The 23,730-nt window shown below is 33.6% G+C and overlaps 1 protein-coding gene across 3 annotated transcripts in view; it reads right to left on the bottom strand.

Moving 5' to 3' along the window:
- The window catches only part of LOC140439164 (1-phosphatidylinositol 4,5-bisphosphate phosphodiesterase epsilon-1-like), a 579,894-nt gene that overhangs the window by 155,177 nt on the left and 400,987 nt on the right, over positions 1–23,730 (bottom strand). For all 3 annotated transcript variants that reach the window (XM_072528894.1, XM_072528893.1, XM_072528896.1), the window contains one exon: positions 15,153–15,287. In XM_072528894.1, the coding sequence (XP_072384995.1) occupies positions 15,153–15,287 (135 nt within the window). The remainder of the gene's footprint in view (positions 1–15,152; positions 15,288–23,730) is intronic.

The raw sequence follows: 23,730 nt of genomic DNA, 5'->3' as shown, positions 1-23,730 counted from the left end.
ACCGTTGGCGACAAGGGTTTTTTGCAGATGGCCAAGTTCTTCTCTAAGGTTGTCAGGTTCAGAAATCGAAATGGCCCGATGGATGAGAGAGTTGATCACATAATTCTTTTGGGCAGGATGGTGGTGTGATGAAGCATGTAGGTAACGATTCGTGTGCGTCTTTTTTCTATAAACAGAGTGACCCAATCGACCACCCAAGAAAATCTCACAATATCTACCCTCTCCTAAGGACCCATTACCGCCCCTATCTTCCTGTGGTGTCTATTCTATTCCTTGTTCATGTGGACAAGTGTATATTGGCGAAACTGGTCGCTCCGTCAAAACTCGGATTCAAGAGCATCAAAGATGCATTCGATCAGGTCTTTTCTCCCATTCTGCAGTTGCAGAACACTGCCAAGAAACCGGTCATTCCATATTGTTCGAAAAAACCCATATTATTTCTAAGAGCCCCTTCTTTTATTCCAGAAAAATCCGCGAATCTCTAGAGATCCGAAAAAATCCACATAATATCAATCGAGAGGAAGGATACTACTTGTCTCCCATCTGGAATCCCAGTCTAGAGCCGCCGTCCGGTCCCGCTACCACAATGCAGCCACATGATTGGCCAGCGCGCGCTTCTTGACGTTCGCGCCACGGAGTGTGCCGATACGTCCCGACACGACAGGTCACTGCGACTATAAATAGAGCGGTAGCGGAGTAATCGTCGGATTCACTCCCTGCCTCTCGACGCGTTAGTGTTCTGAGCTGTTGGACGTGAATCCCTGTCCTGGCATTTGGTTTTCACCTCTGGCTGCGTTGAGTAGTTGAGTTACTGTGACCAAATGCCCATCTTGGTAGTTAGTATTCGCCTCTGGTTGCGTTGAGTAACTGAGTTACCGTTGCTAACTACCCATCTTCCTTTCTGTTGTTTCTTTTTCTCTTTTTTGTTCTCCTGAAGAAGCTACATACAATTGTAGCGAAACGTCGAGATGAACCCACTTTTGGGTCACTCACAAATGACACGGTCCAAACCCGGAAGACGAATAAACTATAAAGGATATTTCTACATTGGATGCAATATTAAAGGCAATAAGAGATAATAGTTTTCCCTACTTTGGCCGGCCTAAGTTATGAAAATTACTTAAATAAAGACTGGTCACTTACCAAAACACTAGCTACCATCAATATTCATTCTACTCTCTAAAAAAGCCATCGCTAAGTAATGTGCAGAACATATATTAAACAGTTTGATTGACCATAAACTTTAAATTCTTTACTATCATTCACTCGCGCATATACACCAAATTAGAAGAACACCTGAGTGAAGTTCAATTTGGATTCAGAGCAGCACTCGGAACGAGGGAAGCACTTTTCAGTTTGTAAGTTCAGTTTGTAAGGTTCAACGATTTTAAGAAGGCATTTGACAAAGTACCACATAAACGTAAGAATATAAGGCTAATTCCAAAATTATATCCTCAACCAGAAGCAACAGTGTGATTCGAAAATGAACTGTTCGAGACTCTTCACAGACGGTAATAGAATTCGACAAGGTTGCATACTGTCAGCAGCACTATTTAACATTTACTCAGAAAACATCTTTAGAAAAGATTTGGATGAATCAGAAGATAGTGTTACAGTAAATGACTAACTTATAACCAATATTAGATATGCAGATGATACCGTATTGCTGGCAGATAGTGCAGACAGGTCCAAAGGATAATGAATAATACGGAATAAAATTAAATTGTAAGAAAACATAAATAATGATAACACTGGTAAACACACAGTTTGCTGCCGGAAATTTTTTTACTATTTCTAGGTAATTTGGGTCTGCTGAATCCAAAAATGTCACCAGATTTGCTCCATCAGATCGCTTTCAGAAAATACGACAACATATCACATTTCTAATTATTTAATTTGTAATATACTTACAAAAATCAGCACACATATCTGCCAAAATAACTTAACTTTCATCTAACCTAACCAGCATCGCAGCACAAATCTGTTATTCGGCGTCACCTAAAAACTTCCTTTTATAGATTTTATTGCAAAGGCTCTAAAAGAACGGTCACTTTGAAGACTTCAGTAGTAATCCGCTATCATGTGAGTGTCCTATCTCCCCTGATACCTCTCTTCCATTGGTTTGATATCTTGGTGGAAGCGTTCCTCTTGTTCCTCACTAAGGTCACCAAGATTTTATGGAAAACGGTCCAAGTGGCTGTGGAGGTGATGAATTTTATTACTCATATGACAACCATGTTTGTTAAAATTATTGAGCATTTCTTCCACTAGATCCCGGTAATTTTCCGATTTATTGTTTTCAAGAAAATTTTCCACAACTTTCACAAAAGAGCACCATGCATTACATTCAATTTCACTCATGTATTCTGTCAAATGAGAAATCTTTTATAAGTTGTTGTATCTGAGGCCCATCAAATATTGCGGCTTTTAATTTTTCTTTACTAAGTACAGGGAATTTGCTGGACATGTATTCAACACAGGAACGATTCTGGTCTAGAGCCTTTACAAATCGTTTCATTAGCCCTTATTTAATATGTAACAAAGGTAATATCATTTTCTCTCGGTCAACCAATGCTTCGTTAACTACGTTAGCTTCTCCTTGAACTAAAGCATCTCTAGAATGCCATTTTCTTCTATTCCAGTGTTGGTTCTTAGTCCTGCTATCCCAAAGACACAGGAAACAGGGATATTTTGTAAAACCAGCCACCTTTTTGTCCAGGGAAAAAGTTCACCATCTTAAAATCAATACAGATCGCCCACTGATGTTGGTCATACTTAATGTTTTTTAGCACCAGCGATATTGTTTTATATCCTTTTTTCATTTTTGTAGAATGTCCAATTTGTATACTTCCATATTTGTTGCCATTATGTAGAAGGACACACTTTAAACTTTATATGGAACTGTCAATAAAAAGAAGAAAGTGATCTGGTGTCTACTCCTATACACCCAACAGTCCTTTAATATTGTTACAAAAACAATATCATCTTGCTGAGAAAAAAAAGGCAAAATATGTTTTTCTCTATAACGGTAGTATGTAATTTTGGTGTAACTCGGGAGAATCCTTTGGAAGGTTCTTAGATCGATCTTAAGATCGCTTAGCTCTTCCTGAGTAAAGCACTCAGAACGTGTTGAACTCCCTACAAAATCACTGTCGTCTTCCTCAAATATATTAGTCTGTATTTTGTCACATAACATATGTCGATTGTTACGATTCATCCCCTTTATATTTACAAGACAGAAGTACCAATAGTCAAAATGATTTTTTGGTTGCCTTCATACCATAGGAACACCAAACTTTTAACATTTTCGTTGTCCTTTCGTTCACTGTCGCAAGTTTTCAAGACAAGTTTTGCACACTACATGTGGAGCCCAAGATTTATCTTGATCTTCTTAATAAACACCAAAATAGGCTTCATATGACCTTTTTATAAAATCACGAACTGGTTTTCTAATTTTTTTACAATGTACTTACCACATATGTAGCAATTCACATACGTCACTATGTGGACTTCATTTTTGAGTCGCTCACTTGATTTCTTTTTATTATTTATTTATATATTTATAAGTATTTTTTTAATGTTTTGTTTTTATTATTTTTAATTTCTTTTTTTCTACACCATACATATAAATCATTTAAGCCCAATTACCCACGCTCGCTGTGTGGTAATCATACAATTCATAAAGTAATCACCGCATGCCATACACACAAGAACAAACTTTCGCTATATCCGGGAACTTACACCTAACTTGAGATTGATTCTATTCATGATACGCCAGATAGTACACCGTGTCTGACGTTAATTTCGGCAATTTGGTAGAGCTCTTGGTGTATCCTTCGGCGCATTAGATAAATGATAATAGAAACGTAATTAAACAGGGTGATAATGACAGATTGATACTTATTGGAGTAGAGAGGAATTTATCGGTTTTTCATTAAGTGGCTAATGAGGATCGTCTGCTTATTTGCTCCCTCGTAATAATATTTGGTGCTTGAAAATGGCCCGAGCACTAAAATGAGGTAGACAAAATACTTTTACGACCCATATTTTATTTCATCAATTTTATTGCATGAAGTGGCAATTTTAAGTGAAAAAAGTAAATATTGTTCTCATAAAGCTGCCTATTCTCTTGTGATGTTGGCAACCACATTGACCTCTCTTATTCTATTCACATTAGCTCGAATAGATCAGTTGACGTTAGACCAGTCCATTTCCTAAGAATAGCCAGCCAGGATATACGTCTGTGTCCAGGGCTTCTCTTGCCGTCAATCTTGTCTTGTAGCTATGACACCAAATATCCTTAATATTGCAGCCCAGGTAGCATATTTTCTTCATTCTTTCTGGAGGTGTATTGTTTATTGTAATTTGGGCCTTTATACTGGTGTTCTTTATTCACAGCCCAACAAAAAAAATTTGCCTTGCTGCCTAAAAAAACTGATTTTGGTTAATTTATTTATGCTGATTCCAAAAATACAAACCTTTTCTTTGCATCAGCACTAGTTTTCGAGACATAACGTTTATAACAATATGTTTATAAACGAACTTAACAAATTCTATTGACTTTTTATAGCCCGATATGTGTAGTCCATAGTCCCAGATAGGTTTCAATATGGCCTTGTTTAGAAGAATTTTGTTTTGGATGTTGAGTTTTGATTTACGTCCAAGAAGCCGATAAATTTTCAGGAATTTTAAGTCGAGCTGTTTTCTTTTGGTCCTAATATGTTTCTTGGATGTGAGAGTTTGATAAAGATGAACGCTAATATATCTACCGTCTGTTACTGTTAATATTCGTATTTTGTCCATTCTTACAGGTGGGCAAGTGTTATGGCGGTTAGTAACTGTCATTTGAGTTTATTTTGTTTTATTTAAGTTTGTTCGCTTTTTTGTGTACCAATCACTAAGTATGTTTAAATGATGTTGCAGGTGCTATTGTAGCATTTTGAAATTCTTTGGTATATATTGAAATCCCCCCGTATATATTAAAACACCGAAGAATATTTTCCATGAATTTCTGTTTCCTATCGTACAAGTTAAAAAACCGAAATATTATTTCATTATTTTTGCGTCGCCGAGTTGATAATAAACACATTTGAAAGTTTGTTTATATATCACAGATGTGCACATTCTTGGTATTCTTTCAATCGAAGCCGCTTTAGGATTTTGTTTTGTTTATACCGAGTTGGGTGAACGATTTTTGAATAGAATTACATTACTCTCCGTAAAGCCGCTGTCATGAGCAGTTGGTTTCATTGTAGTCCGAATTTAGCTTCAAATGCGTATTGGATTTTCGTTTTTTGCTTTTTTTTTCATGGGAACATGTGTAGCAGTTTAAATTTTTATGTGCAATGTAATGTAATGCAATGTAAATTTAATGAGGTTGAAAAGCTTGGTCATTGAGAGCAGACGTCGGTGTGTTTAGTTTGAGTGAAACGGGGCAAATTGGTTAGAAAAAGTGATTTATACTCAATGTAATGTGTCAGTTCTGATAAGAGTAATCACTGTTTTTTATTTGTATGCCGCCTCTCATCTGAGATATTTGTAAAACGGCGTTTTTTCAACAAATTTGAAAGATACCCACATGTTCCGTTGTTGAGTTTTTATGGAGACGAGTTTCTAAAGTTTGCGTCCAGTGCCAACTTCAGCCTCAATTTGTTTGTCCTAAGAAACCATTTCAGAATATTTTTCGCAGATGAATTTGTTCGTGTGGCAGAGAGTGTAAGTCCAGTTCCTAACCCCAGAAATTTTAGTGAAATCCAGGTAACTCTTTTGTGTTGATTTTTAAAGGAAAAATAAACATTTTCTATTAATAACTGCTTTCATAAGAGTTTAAGAAACTGTAATAATTATTTATGATGTTAGGGCGTGGCCTAGCTTGCTGTCATATTAATTGTTCTCAGTTTTAAGATTTAGTATTGACATATGACAGTTAGCACTATTTTTGACATTTAGTAAATACCTAATCATATTTGAGATTTTGTTTTTGTTTAAAAAAAAAAGGTTAACTTCGTATCGAAACCAAAGCTTTGATTTGTTTTGCTTGCCCTATCTCCACCCCAATAATTTCTGTCCCCAATTTTCATCCCTCCGTTACACTATAAGGCTTGTATGGGATCTTCGTTTACAGCTAGTATTGCTACGTCAGCAAAGGAAGCGATGACTGAGATCATTGAGATATTTGTTCGAATAAAAAGCTGATTAATGAATTTTATTGTTTGTTTTGTCATTTATTGAATTGAGTATATATATATATATATACTGTACAAAATCATTAAACGACTTAAGACTGTGAAGAGTAACTAAAACACCGTCAGTGATGATAACATGTGTATCTTACAAAACCGATGTGTAATGTTAGCCTATTTTCATTAAATGAAGAAATTTTAATCGAAAATTTAGTGGCTTTAAACAATATTGTCACGACAGACTTCTAATCTAAAAATCGAAATTAAAAACCACATAAAATTTAACAATCTGCTCCGTTTTGTCAATCCAGATTCTGCTGAGAATTTTTATGTTGGAGATAAAGTTTATGATGATGTTAATGTTCGCACTGTCGTTGAGATAGTATAGTCCACACGAAGCATAATTTTCATAATAAACGAAGTAAACAATACCAGTTCAGTTTTAAATTTTTTTGATAGCACGATCTATTATGCAAGAGAGGCAAATAGAATTGACAGAAAGCGTAATATTTACAAGTTATACAGCTAGTGTATTTAATTGGGCGTCTTTACTGCGGGTGTAGTAGCTATTTAGCCCAGGAAAATGAGCGAATGAATGCAAAAATTAAGTGTTGTTTGAGTCACTGTAATTACACTCTATATTAACAAATGGTTTTTATTTTATATGGATAGAATAACAAAAGTTACGCACGTTTTTCAGATTTTGTTTCGTATATTATTCAGTTTGGTCAAACTAAAACTGAAAATTATACTTGTGATAAAGATATATCGTTACACACTGTAAATGGCAACACTGCGCGCCGTCGACTTTCCACGAATTTCCGTTGCCCCGTCGCCAATAATTTGTCATTATACAGTGGTTGTTTAAAACAATAAGAGCGTAGATTTTTAATTTATTTTGTAAACATGTCTGTTGTATAAATTGTAAAAATAAAATAAAAATAAACTGTTAATTTTACAATATTAAAGACGTAAAAATCTTTTAGCTGTATATACCAACTAACAGACTGCTTTCAAATGTCTTTTATAAATTATCTTTATATATAACCTAACGTAATAGGACTGTATCATAAATCATTCAATATCGGCAGTTTACATAAACCTTACAACGGGCTGTAAGGCTCTGAATTTTCTTGTGTTATTCAACAAGAACAAGTTTTATATAGGACATAAAGAATATTACATCATCATAAAATATTGTTAGGGGCACCATTTGCTTTAGAACTTATTATAGGGGAGGATTCTTTGGAGTGATAAATTCTGGGGTATATTCGGAGAAAATGGTTAGAGTTAAATTTAGTGTGTTCAAGTTTGTTTAATTATTTTAATAAAATGCGATATATACGTTTAAACAGGGATAGCACGTTATTTTAACACTAGTTTTTATGTGTCAACTTCAATATTAGTTACTTTATCAATAAATCGTATACTTCTCAACTAAAAGTAGCGAAAAGTGTATTGAAATAGCTGATATGATGATAAAAACATGTTATTTTGCATAAAGTTCATGATAAAATGTATAAACCAATCATTTTATTTAAATTGCAATTTAAATAAAAAGTTAATTGCATTTGTACAGTACAGGAAAAGCTAATACAGATTTAAAAAAAGATCCATTTATTATTACCACCTACTTAAATTTAAAATTTCACTTTTAATGCTTTAAATTCACACTTTCTCCCCTATACCTTTACGTTTCAAGCTTTGTCAAGGGTTTATTTTAAAAGGAATTCTTTTGTAATTTGGGGTATACTCAAAACCACGTTATATGGCAGGTTTGGCATGAAGCGATGGTCCTTGGGCCTCAAATAGTTGTTACTTTTAAATTTAATTCCACGTAACTTGAAATGTATATTTTTTTATATTTAGTGAAAGTAGGTAATACAAATTGTAGGGTGGAAATCGTAACATTTCAATAAATTTTCGTTCAATCAGTTTATTGGTTTGAAGAGTGTGCTGTAAACACTCAAAAATATATGATTTAGATCTCCATCTTTTTGGCAATCTAGACATAAGTTTAAATTTAAAACATTAATTTTAGCTAAATGTAAAGGGTAACAGGCATATTGAAATTTTATTCTAATTATAATCTAATATGATTTTAAACCAGTAATCAGTATACACTTGAGTTAGGTTGAATTACCGCATATTGAAAGGAAATGATACTACATCAATGCAACTTCGATAAGATCCTTTACTCAGACGCATCTAAGACTGAAGAAGGTGTTGGCTGTGCTGTTACAACGACTACAACCACCGTCAACTTGTTTCGACTCTCCAGCAATTGCAGTATTTATACTGCTAAACTATATGGAATACTACAAGCGGTGAAAACTCCCCTCAACGATGATAAACTATGGCAATCTGTGCGGACTCTCTGTCCTCCTTGCAGTCCATAAGAAACGTACATTCTATCCACCCAATAGTTCAAGAAATCCAGAGTATATGTAATTGCCTTCAAACTAATGGAATTACAGTAACAATATTGTGGGTCCCATCACACGTTGGTATTCCAGGTAACGAAAAAGCTAATCAAGCAGCAAAACAAGCATGTTCTCTTAATGTAACAACAGACATTCAAACATCATCAGATATAAAAAGAACACTCAAACATAAAATAATGGACCTTTGGAATGATCATTGGAAAAGAAGCAATACCAAGTTAAGCGTTCTACAACCAAACCTTTTCTACAACCAGCTCCCACCAACGAAAAGAAAGGACAAATCTATCATTCGAAGATTGAGAATAGGGCACACATGCCTTACACATGGACACCTAATGAATTCCAGTAATCAGATTTCCAGCATGATTCCAGTTTAACCCCAGAAGTGCTTCTTCTTCTTCTTATTGCGCCGTCTCCTTTCGAAGGTTGGCGATCCAAATGGCAATTGTAGTTTTGGAAACTGTTGCGCGAAAGATCTCTGCTGATGAGCGGTCGAACCATCTCCTCAGGTCTTTCAGCCACGAGTTCTGGCGTCTTCCTACTGATCTTTTGCCCTGTACTTTTCCTTCCAGTATAACTTGAAGTAATTCATATCTTTCGCCTCTCAGCACATGACCCAAGTATTGCATTTTCCTCTCTTTGATTATTCTTAGTAATTCTTTTTGTTTACACATGCGACGAAGTACCTCAACATTAGTAACTCTTTGTACCCATGGAACCCTCAACATTCATCTGTATATATACATCTCAAAGGCATCTATTCTTTTTTCTATTTCAGAGTCCATTGTCCAACTTTCACAGCCATACAGTAAGAAGTACACAGCCAGAAGTGCTAGTGTATTGTTTTTTGTGAAACCAAGGTAACTTCTTTTTTGCTTTAAAACCAAGGTAACTTTTTTGTTTTAAACTTTCAAAAAAAATAAACATTAAAATAATATTTCCTTTCATAATTTAAATAATAAAAATAAAGGTTTTAATAATTAACTTTGTTAATCTTAGGGTATGGCTATGCTGTCATTTTAATTGTTCTGCGTTAAATTCAATTTTGACATATGACAGATATGTTAGATTATAGTAAGATTAAGTAGTGTCTCTGTTAGATTCATATTTTTGTGACATTAGCTTGTTTTGTTTTTAGAAAAGGTTGATCTTTATGAATAGTTTTATTTAAAAAGATAATTCTTTACTTGTAACAATTTTTTATTAGCCACAGTTAATAGCCCAGTAACATTTGTAAGTTATGTACCAATTCCCACTTGTAAACGAATAGGACACATGTAAGTTTTTCTTTGTTATTTTTATATTTATTTTTGTGACTATCAATATAGTCTTTATGTATTATCTGTATTTTTGTAACTGTTTGTGGTATGATATAATAAATGTTTAATTTATCCCTCTGAACCATTTTGTTTATTTTAGAAAAATCTCCTAATTCCTGTTTGTATTCTTTATTTTAGGAAAAAAGAGCCTTTTTTCCTTTATCCAGCAAGATTAGGATTCTTCGAAGCGGCGTCCTTATTTCAAATAGCTAGAGGTCTTTTTTGTGGTTTTTTTTGCCCTTTCGTCCAGGAGATTTATGTAAGTATCCATTTGTTTAAATTTTTTTTGTAGTTGCCCCAATCCGACCCCTTGTCATTCAACTTATCCACGACCCAGCTCTCCAAACAAACTGTGAGTGCCGTTTGCACAGTTTCGTTTATTTTGCTTGCCCTATCTCCACCCCAGGGAACATTTGGGAAATTTGCTCCACCAGAGCAAATTTCAACAAAATGAGAAGAGTTCTATGTACCAGGGATTTAAAACTGGAACTAAGAGTTAGGTTGGCGAGGTGCTATGTATTTTCGACCTTATTTTATGGAATGGAATCTTGGACCTTGAATGCTACATCAATGAAAAAACTGGAATCATTTGAGCTGTGGGTGTACAGAAGAATTCTGAAAATATCATGGACAGAACACGTCACAAACAAAGAGGTTCTGAGAAGGATGAACAAAGAAATGGAAATTTTAAATTCAATAAAAACAAAAAAATTGGAATATCTCGGACATATTACACGTGGAGAGAAATACACCTTGCTCCAACTGATCATGCAGGGAAAGATCCAAGGAAAGAGAAGCATAGGGAGGCGTAGAATGTCATGGCTGCGTAACCTGAGAGAGTGGTACGGATGTACATCAAATGAACTTTTCAGAGCAGCCGTCTCAAAAGATCGAATAGCTATGATGATTGCCGACCTCCGCCGCGGAGATGGCACTCGAAGAAGATCTCCACCCCCAGTAGCTTCTGTCCCCAATTTTTCAAACCCCCTATAATTATACCTTATGTGGTAGGCAATATATTACGTTACAAAGTTAGAGACGACAATCGTTTAACTTTCTTTAGCTATTTCTTTTAATTTTTTTTTTTAAATTTTGCCATAATATCTTGATATTTTCAGTAATTTTCAAAGTACGGGTTTTGTTTATAATTTAAAATTGCTTCTTTTCTCTCTTTGATAATGTCATCAAAATTTGTATTTCACCAAGGCGAAGAATTTCGAATTTTGCCTTTAAAAGTTTGTGTGAAGTTAATAACATTTTTAAATGATCTGCTTAACCATGAAGTGAGCGCATGTGAGCAATGTAATAACACAATTAAAAACTTTCTAATTTTTCTGGTCTTAATATTAAAATTAAGCATTCTAAGTTATTCTTAACAAGTGTATTCTTCACAACTCTTTCCAAGTTCTAAATATTTTTTTGTCTGAGGATGCCCCCTTAGGGATTTTCAACATGCCTGGTTTTCTATATAAGTTTTCCACGTCTTAGTCGATATGTCTTAGTTATTTTATAGCTACCAGCACCAAATTTAAAGGCTTTATCACAAGAAATTGTATAGCTAACTTAAAATGGATAGCGCTAAGATACTTAATCTGAAAAGAGAAAGAAAGATGCACCAAAGTAGGATTGAAACAAGCAAAAGTTACAGATAAATACAAAGAGCAACCTAAAAATATGATCAAAACTGAAAAATGAAAAAAATATATCAGAATATATTTAATAAGAAAAACATTAAAGTGTAACAATTGCAAATATTTTCAAAAGGTGTATACCTATCCAGAAATAGAGTAGCTGAGATGCTGTGAAATTGGGATACTATTTTTAATATAGAAAAGACAGTTAAGATTTGATTTCACGTATAGTGTCTTTACAATTGACATATACTTATTTTGTCCTAACAGGACTCATCAGAGCGACTAAGTAAAAGCCCTGAACGTAAAATCAAATATTTTCGGCCAAATAAAATAACTTCATACAGACGCACACGGCGCCGTCTGAGAATAAAACAAAATGTAGAAATCCTAAAATTTCTAGGTATTCCAAACCAAAATTCAGATTTTTGCCTAAATCTGTACCTTCTACAATTTCCAAAGCAAGCAAACCACGAATGGACCGATATAAAAAATCTAAAATTAAATTCCACGACATATCGATTCATCTAAACAAGAACCTTTAGTGAACTGGTTTCTTATCAAGTACTAACTCAAAATACAAGTAAATAACAATATAGAAAAGACAGTTAAGATTTGATTTCACGTATAAAAATTTTAGAAAGTTTAAATTTAGGCAACACTCTGAATTTTAGTTACAAACACCTAGAAATCTTTGGACTTTTACTTTTTGTAATATTTTTAATGTTTTTTTACTTATAATTTTTTAGTAAAATCATATATTATATAATTCTTCTACGAACATTATTCAGCCGCAGCTTTTTCGAACACATCCTGTAACCATCTTGGTCGTCTCCAGTTTATTGTAGAACGAAGGCTTTTATTGCATTTTCAGGATATGTCGTGGAACGCGCTTCCACTGATAAGGTTATGAATTCCTCTATGAAATAGCACACTAAGATATTAGGAACAGAAAATGGGACTTTCCAAGGATACACTAGAGTTGTGGTAGATTATGGATTGTACAGGGCGAAACACTTTAAGGTTTTCAATTTAAATTTCATATATATACTTATTACTTTTACTTATTTCTAAAGAAAGATGTATTATAGACATGTATAGCTTTACAAGAGTATAAGTCTGATTAGTTGGTGAATAATTCCGTTTAATACTGTTGTCTCTACACTATTTTTGTGTGCAACAACTCTTCTATGCAGGTATTGGTGTGTTTGTCCAATATATGTTGAATTACAGTCTTTACAATTTAAATACAACAGCCCTAGCCAAACATTCTCTAGAAAATAACCAGTATTTTAATTTTGAAAATGTACAAATTTTCAAAAAGAACAAATTAAAACAATAGGTGCATATCGCCGCTGTTACTGCAAGAAGTTGTGTGTCAAAATTATTTACTTTTCAATTTAAGGCATTTTCCAAACCAAAATTATCTGTTCTAGTATACTCCAAAATCTCATATGTGAATACGATATATTAATGGAGTGCGCGAATCCAACTAATATATCTTATGCAGTTATGGCGTTAAAATGGTTGCTGCAATCAGACGTATGTCAAAACTTCTGAGAGCAAAAAGTCACGATGGTCTGTATTTAAGTATTTTTGTTAATTGTAAAACAGAAATATACTAGTACTATTTGCATTTAGTGCTTTAAAAGTTCTTATCATTTTGTAATAGAACGGAAATATTTTAACGGAAATACGGAAATATATAAAAACGGAAGAAGGTTAGTTTGAAATACTATTTGATTGTGAGCAATAGAGAAGATGATTCATTTCAAAATACTAAATCCAAAAAACAGGTTTGCAGAGCTATGTTTTTATATACTTTAGAGAAAAAACAGTACAGAACTGGATAACGGAAAATCACAAGGATCATTCAAGCAATACTGGCACTCAGGAATCAAAAGAGCACATTTAAGGTGGTTCAAAAGACGTTGAAGAGTTTCTTTCAAATTTACCATACTTAGAGTCTCTTTACTGTAGAACTTCAACTACAAAGCTGTATTTAGAACCAGTATGGGGTAGCTACAGACATGTTTATCGGATGTATCAAAAAAGTGTCGGAAAGCATTCAAAAAGACAGCATCATGGACCACTTTTTTCAAAGTATTCAAATACTAATTAGAAATATGGACACCAAAGAAAGATCAGTGCAATAAATGTTTGGGGTACAAGAATGGATCCATATTGGAAGAAGTTTACCACTCTCACCTACTTAGGAAATCGGAAGCTCGACAAGAAAAAGAAAATGACAAAACCGAGTGCCAAGAAAGTGAGAATATTTTAGTTTTTGCAGTAGATCTTAAAGCAGTGCTTTTAGCTACTCGATTAAATACTGCAGCAAACTACTACAAAACAAAGTTAAGGGTGCATAACTGGACCTAATATGACCTAAGAGATAAGACAGTTATCTGTTTTGTATGACACGAGGGCCAAAGAGGTCCTGAAAGTAATATTTTCGCATCCATCGCAACAAAATTCCTAAACCAAAAGATTAATAAACAGTATCCTACAAAGATCATTATTTGGAGCGATGGCTGTTGCTATAAAAATAGAAACATCAAACTATCCAACGCCTTACTCCATATTTTCAAAAAGTATTCAGTTACCATAAGAGCAGAAATATCTGGAAGTAGGGCATACCCAAATGGAGGTAGACTCAGTAGTTACAATAGTTACGTATTTTTATTTACAAACTATAACATAACAAACTATATATATATATATATATATATATATATATATATATATATATATATATATATATATAAATGGATAGGAGAACATAGACACGAACTGCTTGAATTGCCACCGTATCACCTAGATTTTAATGCTATCGAATTAGTATGGGCAGATTGAAGGACTTAAACTAATAATATTATATATTGGCAGAGATAGATATAGAAATAAACATGTTTTAAGTATGTGGACGAAAGCAATTCAAAAGTGTAAATATGTCGTCCGGGCAAAGTTTGTAGAATATACTAACAAATTAATTGAACAGTTATTTATTAGAGAAGGAAATATGTGTAACATTGATATCAAATCTGTAATAATTAACACTTGAAATAACAATTAGGATTATAAAGGTGATGAAAATAAAATAAAAGAAACGAAAAACATACGTTTCAAATCTCGCAACAATATTATTTGAGCTAGATAATGTTATGTAATTATTTATTATTCACTAATGATATTAAAAGAGTTTATTAGGCTACTTAAAATCTAGCTGTAATTATTCTGCACCAAAATTTTAAAGCAAAACTGGCATTTTACATTATATTTATTTAATAACATCAAATTTTATAATATATTCCGTGATCAGAGCAGTAGCCACTTTCTGTCACTTGCTGTTCCGTGGAGTAAATTTCCGGCTTATTTCGCATGCTTTAAATGATGACGCACGGGTAAAGAACCATGGGCTTAACTGTACTTAATTCTTAATTGCTTATGGAAAATCACTAATATATTATTATTTTTGCAACTGTGCCAGTTATTTGACAGATCGTTAAACTTATATTTGAGTAGTCTTATTATGATACCCCTTTAAACTACATAGTAAAAAAAATCGTCACTTACTTCGTTGAAGCGTTTAATGAGAGTCGAAACAGATGATCTCTTAGCGGAGGTATTGCCAGGAAGACTTTCTGCGGATGTTCCTGTAGCTCCTCCCAAGTCCAAGGTCACCTGACGTAGATAGTCGATTGGTGGGACCTGCAAGAGAAAAATCATAGAAATATTTGTTGACCAACTAGTGACAAAAAAAAAGCAGAATTTAGATACGAACAGTTGACCCAAAACCCAAAACGGTTAACTTAAAAGGTGATGTAAGAACATATCACAATAATAATGTTTAAATTTAATTTGTTTTAAAAATAGAAATTTTCAAAAAATTGTATTTACAGATTTATCGAACTTTTTTTTTTAGTAGCATATCTTTTATCTCCTGACGTAAAATTCAGACTGGAAAACGATGCTTTTTTGGTCAAAATCGTACAGTGGGTATTAGTGAATAAGTGCGACTATGTTCAAGGGGGTGATTCTGCCTGAAAAACAAATAACAGTTTGCCATATAAACGTATGACTGCAACGTATAGACACGCTATATCAACATTTTTATTGCCTCATAGCTGGCTATAATTTGAGTGCTTTGGTCATCAATATTTTAGACATGATTGGATTTAACTAAGGACTTAAGAAAATCCCAAATGCCCCAATTAAATCTGGCGATCGAGCAGGCGAATGCTCCGTACATCCCTTATCTATCCAATGATTTGGATATACTGCATCTAAGTGATTGCGTATATTAATGCAAAAATGGGCCAGTGCACCATCATGCATGAACCATAAGTCTTGTCTCAGGTATAGAAGAATTTCTTTAAAATGAATAGGTAACACTTCCTATAAGAAAATAAGGTAAGATTCGCCAGTTAGTGCTTGTGAGAATAAATGTGAATCGGTTAAATGATCATTAATTACCCCAAGCCACAAAATCATGCTGAAAGTGAACTGCAGAGATTCCGTATGGATTTTCCCCATAGGTGATTGTTATGAAAAATTCGTATACAATGTCGTCCATATAATTATAGCCTCGTCAGTAAACAACGAGATTGCCAAAAATTCTCAGCAATAAACTCGAGAACTGCATCTTTTAGTTGCACAGTTTGTACTCCTCTACGGCGAAAAGAAGAAACATTTTTAACTGAGAGTTTATCGCACTTATTTACTAACACGCTGTATATAAACTTCGCGACATCTTATATATAAGTAGACGTAAACCAAAATCTAATAGAAACAATGCAAGATGCCAGCGCTTTTGATTTTTTTTGTTTATTTTTTATGAATAAGTGGTATCCCTGATAGAAAATCAAATAACCAATTAAGCTCAATAATGTCTTGGAACGCGCAATATAAAGGGAAGTACAAGAATTAAACATTGGGTACTAACAAATCGACAAGAAAAGCATTCCTTTAAAGGCATACTTAAATGGATCGGCAACATGGCAGCAGTTGAAGAAGTATTTATTTATAATAATAATTGAGAAGAAAGTGCCTTTGGACATAAAATCAAGTGACAAAGTGGTAAAGTTTGTGGAAAGTGATAAAAGTACCAAGTTCCTTGACGCAACTACTGCAATACCTGATAATTTTGTAGCTGACCATGCCGAAGCGGTAAGTCATTAACATTAAAATATGATCTCAAAATTGCAAACATTCAATTAGTCGCTTTAAAACGTATTATCAGAGAACTTGAGTGAACGATGAGTAATCAGGATTATATTATAAATTTGCTACAAAACCCAGCAAATTTGGAGGTTAAACATATGCCAAATACAAGCAAACGAACCGGTGTTGAAGGTCATCCTCCAATTTCCGTCACTAAAAATGATAGAAAGAAAATCAAGGGTAGTTATACAAGAGACACATGAAAATATAACAATTACAAATCAGCAATTCTCAAGAGCTTTGACGCGGGCACAACAAAGTTTGAAAATGAATGATATCCACAGTATTACTCAAAATGTCAAGCAACCTTCTCATTCGGATGTAAAAGTTGAAGGGTAATAACAGCAATAGTGACGAGCTAGCATCAAAAGACAAAGTGTGGATTTATGTCGCAAAGTATAAACAGTCTTATAGTACAGAAAAATTGGAAACATATCTACAAGTAAAGTTCCCCGGATATGAGTTCTCGTGCACTTTGTACGCGAACAAGGTAAATGGATCCTATTCCTTTAGAATTACGGCAGATGCAGAATTAAAGGATATTTTTTTCGAGAAAGGCATAGAGGAATATTTTTTTCGTAGAAAACATTTCGTCGATAAATCTTCTAGGCAAACCAGATACATTAACCGAAAAAGACAGAAGTGAAAGTGTTATTTCGAATAACTCTGTACCATTTTATATTAAACAAAAATCTTTAGCGAACTCTGACCAGATTTGTCTAGTTTAATATTAATTAATTCCTCCAATTATTATCTAATAATTAGAGATTCCAACATTGATTTTAAAAAAGCTTCTAATAAACTAAACAGTTTTCGTGATCTTATTTCTACTTTTGGCTTAACCATAAATATTAATGAATTTACTAGAATCACAACTAGATCAACAACTTGTTTGTCTTAACAAACATAAGCAGTGAGATAGTTATTTATGGAATCGTGGACCCATGCATTTCTGATTATCTTGCTCCATTTTTCTACTTAAAAATAAAATCTGAAAAAAGTCATAGAACTGATACATACATAAGACATATAAGAAGTAATGGCATCCTGATGTTAAAACAGTCGTTAAATAACGTTGACTGGGGTTCAGTTGTTTCTCTCATAACAGCAACAGAATTAGCTCAATTTATTACTGAAATGTAAGTTAACTGAAATTAATCTTCCAACAAAAAAATCATGAACTCATAGTAAAGCTCCAATTTCTTGGTTTGATGATGAACTAATAAAAATGCGAGAAAATCTTTTCTCAGTAAAAATAATTGCTGATGTTACAAAGGAATATAGTGAGTATAAAAAGTTTAAAAAGCACTATAAATCAACAATGTTCTTAAAGAAAAAACTGGCTTATGAGAATTTCTTTTCCAATACAGAAAATATATCTCGTGTCAGTTGGAAAGTTATAAATTATCACAGAAATAAATTTCAAAATAAAAAATCTGTCGTCCAAGCGCGATTACATCAAACGATTTCAATAATTACCTTACTTTAGTACCTAAACATATTAGAAGTTGTTTTAATTCTACAAATGAAAATGTAGGCATAGATTTTTTTGGAAGATGTACATTCTCCTTGCAACTCTTTATTTTTATTACCTGTTAGTGATATTTAAATCAGTGTTCAAAAAGTGGAAGATAGATTGGAAATTATTGTCCCATCTCAATCATTCCCATTTTCGGCAAAATTTTTGATAGTATTCTAAATGTTCGTTTGATAGAATATCTAGAAAAGTACAAAATACTTCACTGTATTCAATATAGCTTTAAAAAAATGTAGCACTACACTAGCTACACAGAAAATTGTGAGAGATATAGTTGATAACTTGGAGGAAGGTCATTTTATGTCTTTGACATACTTACGTGTGACTTATCCAAAGCTTTTGACTGTGTTTCGCATGAATTACTGTTGGAAAAAATGTATAAATGCGGTGTTAGGGAAACACTCTGAATCTATTTAGATCATAACTAACAAATAGAAAACAGGCAGTTTTTCTTAATAACAGCTATAGTGACGATACTTGCAAGAGCAGAGTTTAGGGGACACTGTAAACCTCAACGGAGCTGTTTCGAGCCGCAGCGAGCAAGGTCATGATTGCCAATATGATTTCCAACATCCGAAACGGATAGGAACCAGAAGAAGAAAGTAAACCTTTATTACTGGATTTAGGCATTATGCCACTACCTTCACTCTATATATGAGACGCTAATTGAAATTCATGCCAACAAAGGTAAGTTTAACATAAACTCCAACTTCAATGATCACAATACCAAATATAGAGATGCTATTAGAACACAACGTTTTAGGTTGACAAAGAGCATAAAAAAATCGACTGATGTTGGTTTATATAACGTTTTGCCAAATGAAAAAAGACTTCACTTGTTATCGTTTAAGCTTAAAATCAAATCACACTTTTTGAAACATTGTTTCTATTCAAAAACGGAGTACCTAAGTACAGCTTTTACACAATAGTACTAGTTTGGTCAGGGTATTTGCCTATTATGATCATATTTCAAGTTTTTATATTTTTATTTAGCGTGTTTGTCGTTTCTTAAATTGTTAATATTAAATATCTGTTTGTAATGTTTAAATCCGCAAAAAATTTGTATGTATGTATGTAAAAATTATCACTATTCCTTTGATTTAACAAAAACAAAACTATTTTTGTCTATTGACTACATAAATTCTATTCTATTCTATTCTATAAGGTTATAGGGTATTATATGGATAGGTTCGGTAGATATACCCTCCCTCTTTATGTGCTTAAAATAAATAAGTTAAAAGAGAGGGAATTACGTTCCCTCCTGAAAAGTTAATATTGAAATACGCGGTTTGCCAAAATATTGATAGAGTTGAGGACAATCATCAAAATTGAACGAACCACACAGAACAAAGCGGAAGGTTAAATTCACTAAACCTGCTCTCGTTTTAATAGCATTCAATTTAAATTATCTCTATGAGTTATTTGCATAAAAGCTGGCTCTTGATGGATATTCAACTACTACAATAACTACATGGTGCGGTTTTGTCATAGGCGACATTTTAAATGAAAATAATTGTATGCATTAAACACTGTACTTAATTTTGTGATATTTAAATGAAAATTAATAAAACAAATAGTAACGTAATTAAAAACCGTAGGTATTTTGGTAATAATTTTGTTTGGTTGGATTTTCTGTAATTTGTTTGATAGAGAGTAGTCTATTATAAATCAGAAGTCATGCATATTTATATTTTCTCTCTTGGTTCAAACTATGAGCATGATTTCGTTGGGTATTACTTAATAAGTTGTAACAAAAACGAAGAATATTATAATGTGACCAAGGGCAAACTATTAGAGACATATTTCACCGGTTCATACATACACAAAATCATGTCGATTTTCTATCATACCACGTAAGTGGCAAACTGGTCTGAGAATCCTTCGAGAAGTTAATTGTATATAATTTATAAAGGATTTTTAATAAAATTCTCTGTGATATATGGTATACAGCCAACTACAGGAACTTAGATTCCTTGTGGAAGTTAATTGTGATTGCTGAAAGCTTGCCTTTAAAACAGTATGGTTTCTGCCTGTGCAAAAGTACAGTGGATGCGGTGACTAATGGGCTTCGGGCAGCACGGGGAATTGGGGCTGCTCACCGATGAGTCATCCTGATTCTCTTTGAAGTCCAAAATGCTTTCAATAAATTGAAGTGGAGTCACGTAATGAACTCTTTAGAAGCAAGGAACTGTCCGGGGTATCTGAGGAACGTGATCGCTGATTACCTTTCCGAGAGAATGATAGTAGTTTAGAATGGTGTGATGCTGTATGTAACAGCTGGATTCCTGCAGGGCTCCGACGCTATGGAACCTAGCATATGATGGTCTCTAACCGCGAATATGTGCAGAGTGTTACACCCTTCACATTCATGGATGACTCTCGCTATTCTGGTAGCGTCTGTCTCAGCTGCCGCTCTGTGGGCGATCATCGGCTGTGTTCCCTTACATGTGCTGGCAGGATAAAGGGCCAGGATGCATAGTCGTATGTGGCGCAGCGTTGAAGAGCGAGAGCTGAATTTGATAAGGCTGGCCGAGAGATTAGTTTTAATCGACCAGATACGTCGATGCGTCGGAATGGTCGAAGTCATTAATCCTGAACCTTCGAAGCTGGGTGGACTGTGGGCATAAGAAGCTGGATTATTACCTGAAGCAAATGCTCCAAAGTAATGGTTGCTTTCGTAGCTACCTTTTTAGGTTTAGAAGGGCACAGTCCGATGAATGCCATTTTTATTGTGGTCTTTCTGATACTGCAACACACACGATTTTGGAGTGTGAGCATCTGGCAGATGAAAGAGACGTCAGAATACACGATTTTTTTGTCTCATAAAAAACAAGAACCATAAGCTTAAACAAGAATAAAACTCTGGATCTTGATAAAAAACAACGAAAAATACAGTTTTACCAGAAATTATTTTTATCCACATTTAACATTTCAAATACAGTGGTCCAAAACATATTACAATATATCAATAAAACTATAAAAATATTCAATAAAATTAAAATTCTATTGTAATGTATTTCTACTTCCTTTCTCTTTCGATCTCTCAGCGTATTTCCTATAATTCTTCTCAGTACTCTCATCTCTGCTGTTTCCAGTAGCCTTTGCGTTGTGGCTGTATCGGGTCTTGTTTCTGAGGCATATGTCATTATTGGTATTACACTGGCTTTATAAATTCTTGACTTCATCTCAGTGCCATTGGGTTTGTTTTACCATATAGTGTTATTAAGGCATCCTGCCAGTCTATTTGCTTTTTGTACCTGATCTTTCACTTCTTTGTCCAGGTCTTCATAGCTAGACAGTGTAATTCCCAGGTATTTTATTTTCATTACTTGTTCAATACTGATGCCATCCATTTCTATTTTACATCTGGTTGGTTCTTTGCTGACTACTATTGTTTTAGTTTTCTGAGATGAAATTGTCATATTAAATTCTTTTGTTCTTATGTTAAATCTGTGGACCAATCTTTGCAGACTATCTTCCTCCATATTGCGTCGTCCGCGTTACAGAGCATTTTTATTTCTTTGTTTCCCATTCTGTATCCTCTTCCTTTGTTAACGCTTTTGATGATTTGATCCGTGACCTTAATTTGGTCACGAAGCATGGGGCTCAATAAATCCAGTTGTCTTATTCCGCTCCCCGCTATAGGTTTTGTAAGTTGTCCATCTATTATGACTTCCATTTTGTTGTTTTGGTAGATGTTTTCGATAGTTTTTAAATTACTTATGGGAACTTTCCTATTATACAGAAGATGGATTATCTCCTTGAGTATTACCCTGTCAAACGCTTTCTTTAGGTCAATCAGACACCAAAATGCTGGTCTATTATACTCTACTAATCTAGTCTACTAATTACTATTGTAATGTATTTTGTCTCCGTAATTACAAATTTGTTGGTCGATATTACGTTTCAAAACAGTTTTTCGCATTTTCTTCCACTTCATGTTTTTATAGTTAACGTTTTTTGATACAGATATAAACATATATTTGGTGGTAAAGACGTAGTATCCCTTATAAAAATAGGAAGACTAAGATGGGCAGGACATCTGGCAAGATCACAGCAGAACAACCCTCCTAGAAGAATCCTTATGTCACAACCTGTGGAAAGTAGAAGTAGGGGTAGACCAAAACTCAGATGGAGGGATGGTGTAGATGAGGATGGTAGAAAAATAGGCGCAGCAAACTGGCAACAGTTGGCAATGAATAGAACTGACTGGCGTAATAGACTTGGGAAGGTCAAGGCTCTATTATAGGGCTGTAACACTAATGATGATGATGGTTTTTTAACACTAAGGCCTCGATGTAGCTTTAAATAAATTATTTATATAGTTTTTCTATTTCCCCTTTTTCTTTTTCAAATAGTTTTCTCTAACTCTATTACTTTACTTACTTCAACTATGGTGGTCTTTGTTATATCGTTCTTTTTTATAGGCTTTATATTTTCATCATTCAATCATTATTTCTTGTGTATTCTTAAAAAGTAAATAATCTCTTTCTGAAACAGTATCAGAATTCTTGAACTCTTCGTGAAAAGTACTTTTTTATGCACACATTCTTTGTAAAATGCAAACTTTTTATCTCAAATACTTTCTAATTAACCTTTTACCTCTAATTAACCTTATTTTAAGAATATATAATAAACGCTACTGCTTGAAATTTTTTTAAACGGATCCATTGTCATCCGGAGCCAGTATGGTTATGGTAATATTGTAGGCAGCAGATTATTCCAGTGTTTGCCGTGGACTGGCTCTACAGAATCCACTTCAATTAGTCGGCACACAGGGCGGCTACGGACTAGAATAGCATTATGCATTATTTCGTGAAATACTGTTAATTAGTTCGGAAATTTCAAAAGCCTTTTATCACAGCTTATTGTGCGATGTCGAACGGTTGAGTGAGGTAATATATATTTCCGTGGTGTGTGCGTTTTAAACGGTTCTTTAAATATGTTAAAGCACTTTTTAAACGTCAAATTAAATATTTTGTTTATATGAGATTCATACACAATAGACACATATGAAAATTACATTTTAAGATACTGTTTGATCGATTCGATTTCCACATCAGAAATCGTTTTTAAAAACGATTATTTTAAAAATAATGTAGTTTTTATTAAAATTTCGGAGTGATCTAACAATTATATTAAAAATTATTCAATTTGTTTGTCAAAAAAACTTTTGTTTTGCAATAACATAAATCAGAGCAAAGTAAACGTTAATAAATAACGATTCTATGGGCAACATAAGCAAGAAAGAGAATTATTATATCAAAGTAATTTAAAAAAAGTAAAAAAAAAATTATTTCCAACATTACAAAACATTTTTTTTTGCTTATAAACATTTACGAGCCCTTTCCCGTATCAATTGGCCCACCTATGGAATTTGTAGTTTAAGTCGAT

This window comes from Diabrotica undecimpunctata, chromosome 4 (assembly GCF_040954645.1).
Source record: "Diabrotica undecimpunctata isolate CICGRU chromosome 4, icDiaUnde3, whole genome shotgun sequence".
Classification (NCBI taxonomy): Eukaryota; Metazoa; Arthropoda; class Insecta; order Coleoptera; family Chrysomelidae; genus Diabrotica; species Diabrotica undecimpunctata.
The sequence above is the reverse complement of the archived record's forward strand: the minus strand, read 5'-3'. Positions and strand labels throughout refer to the sequence as shown.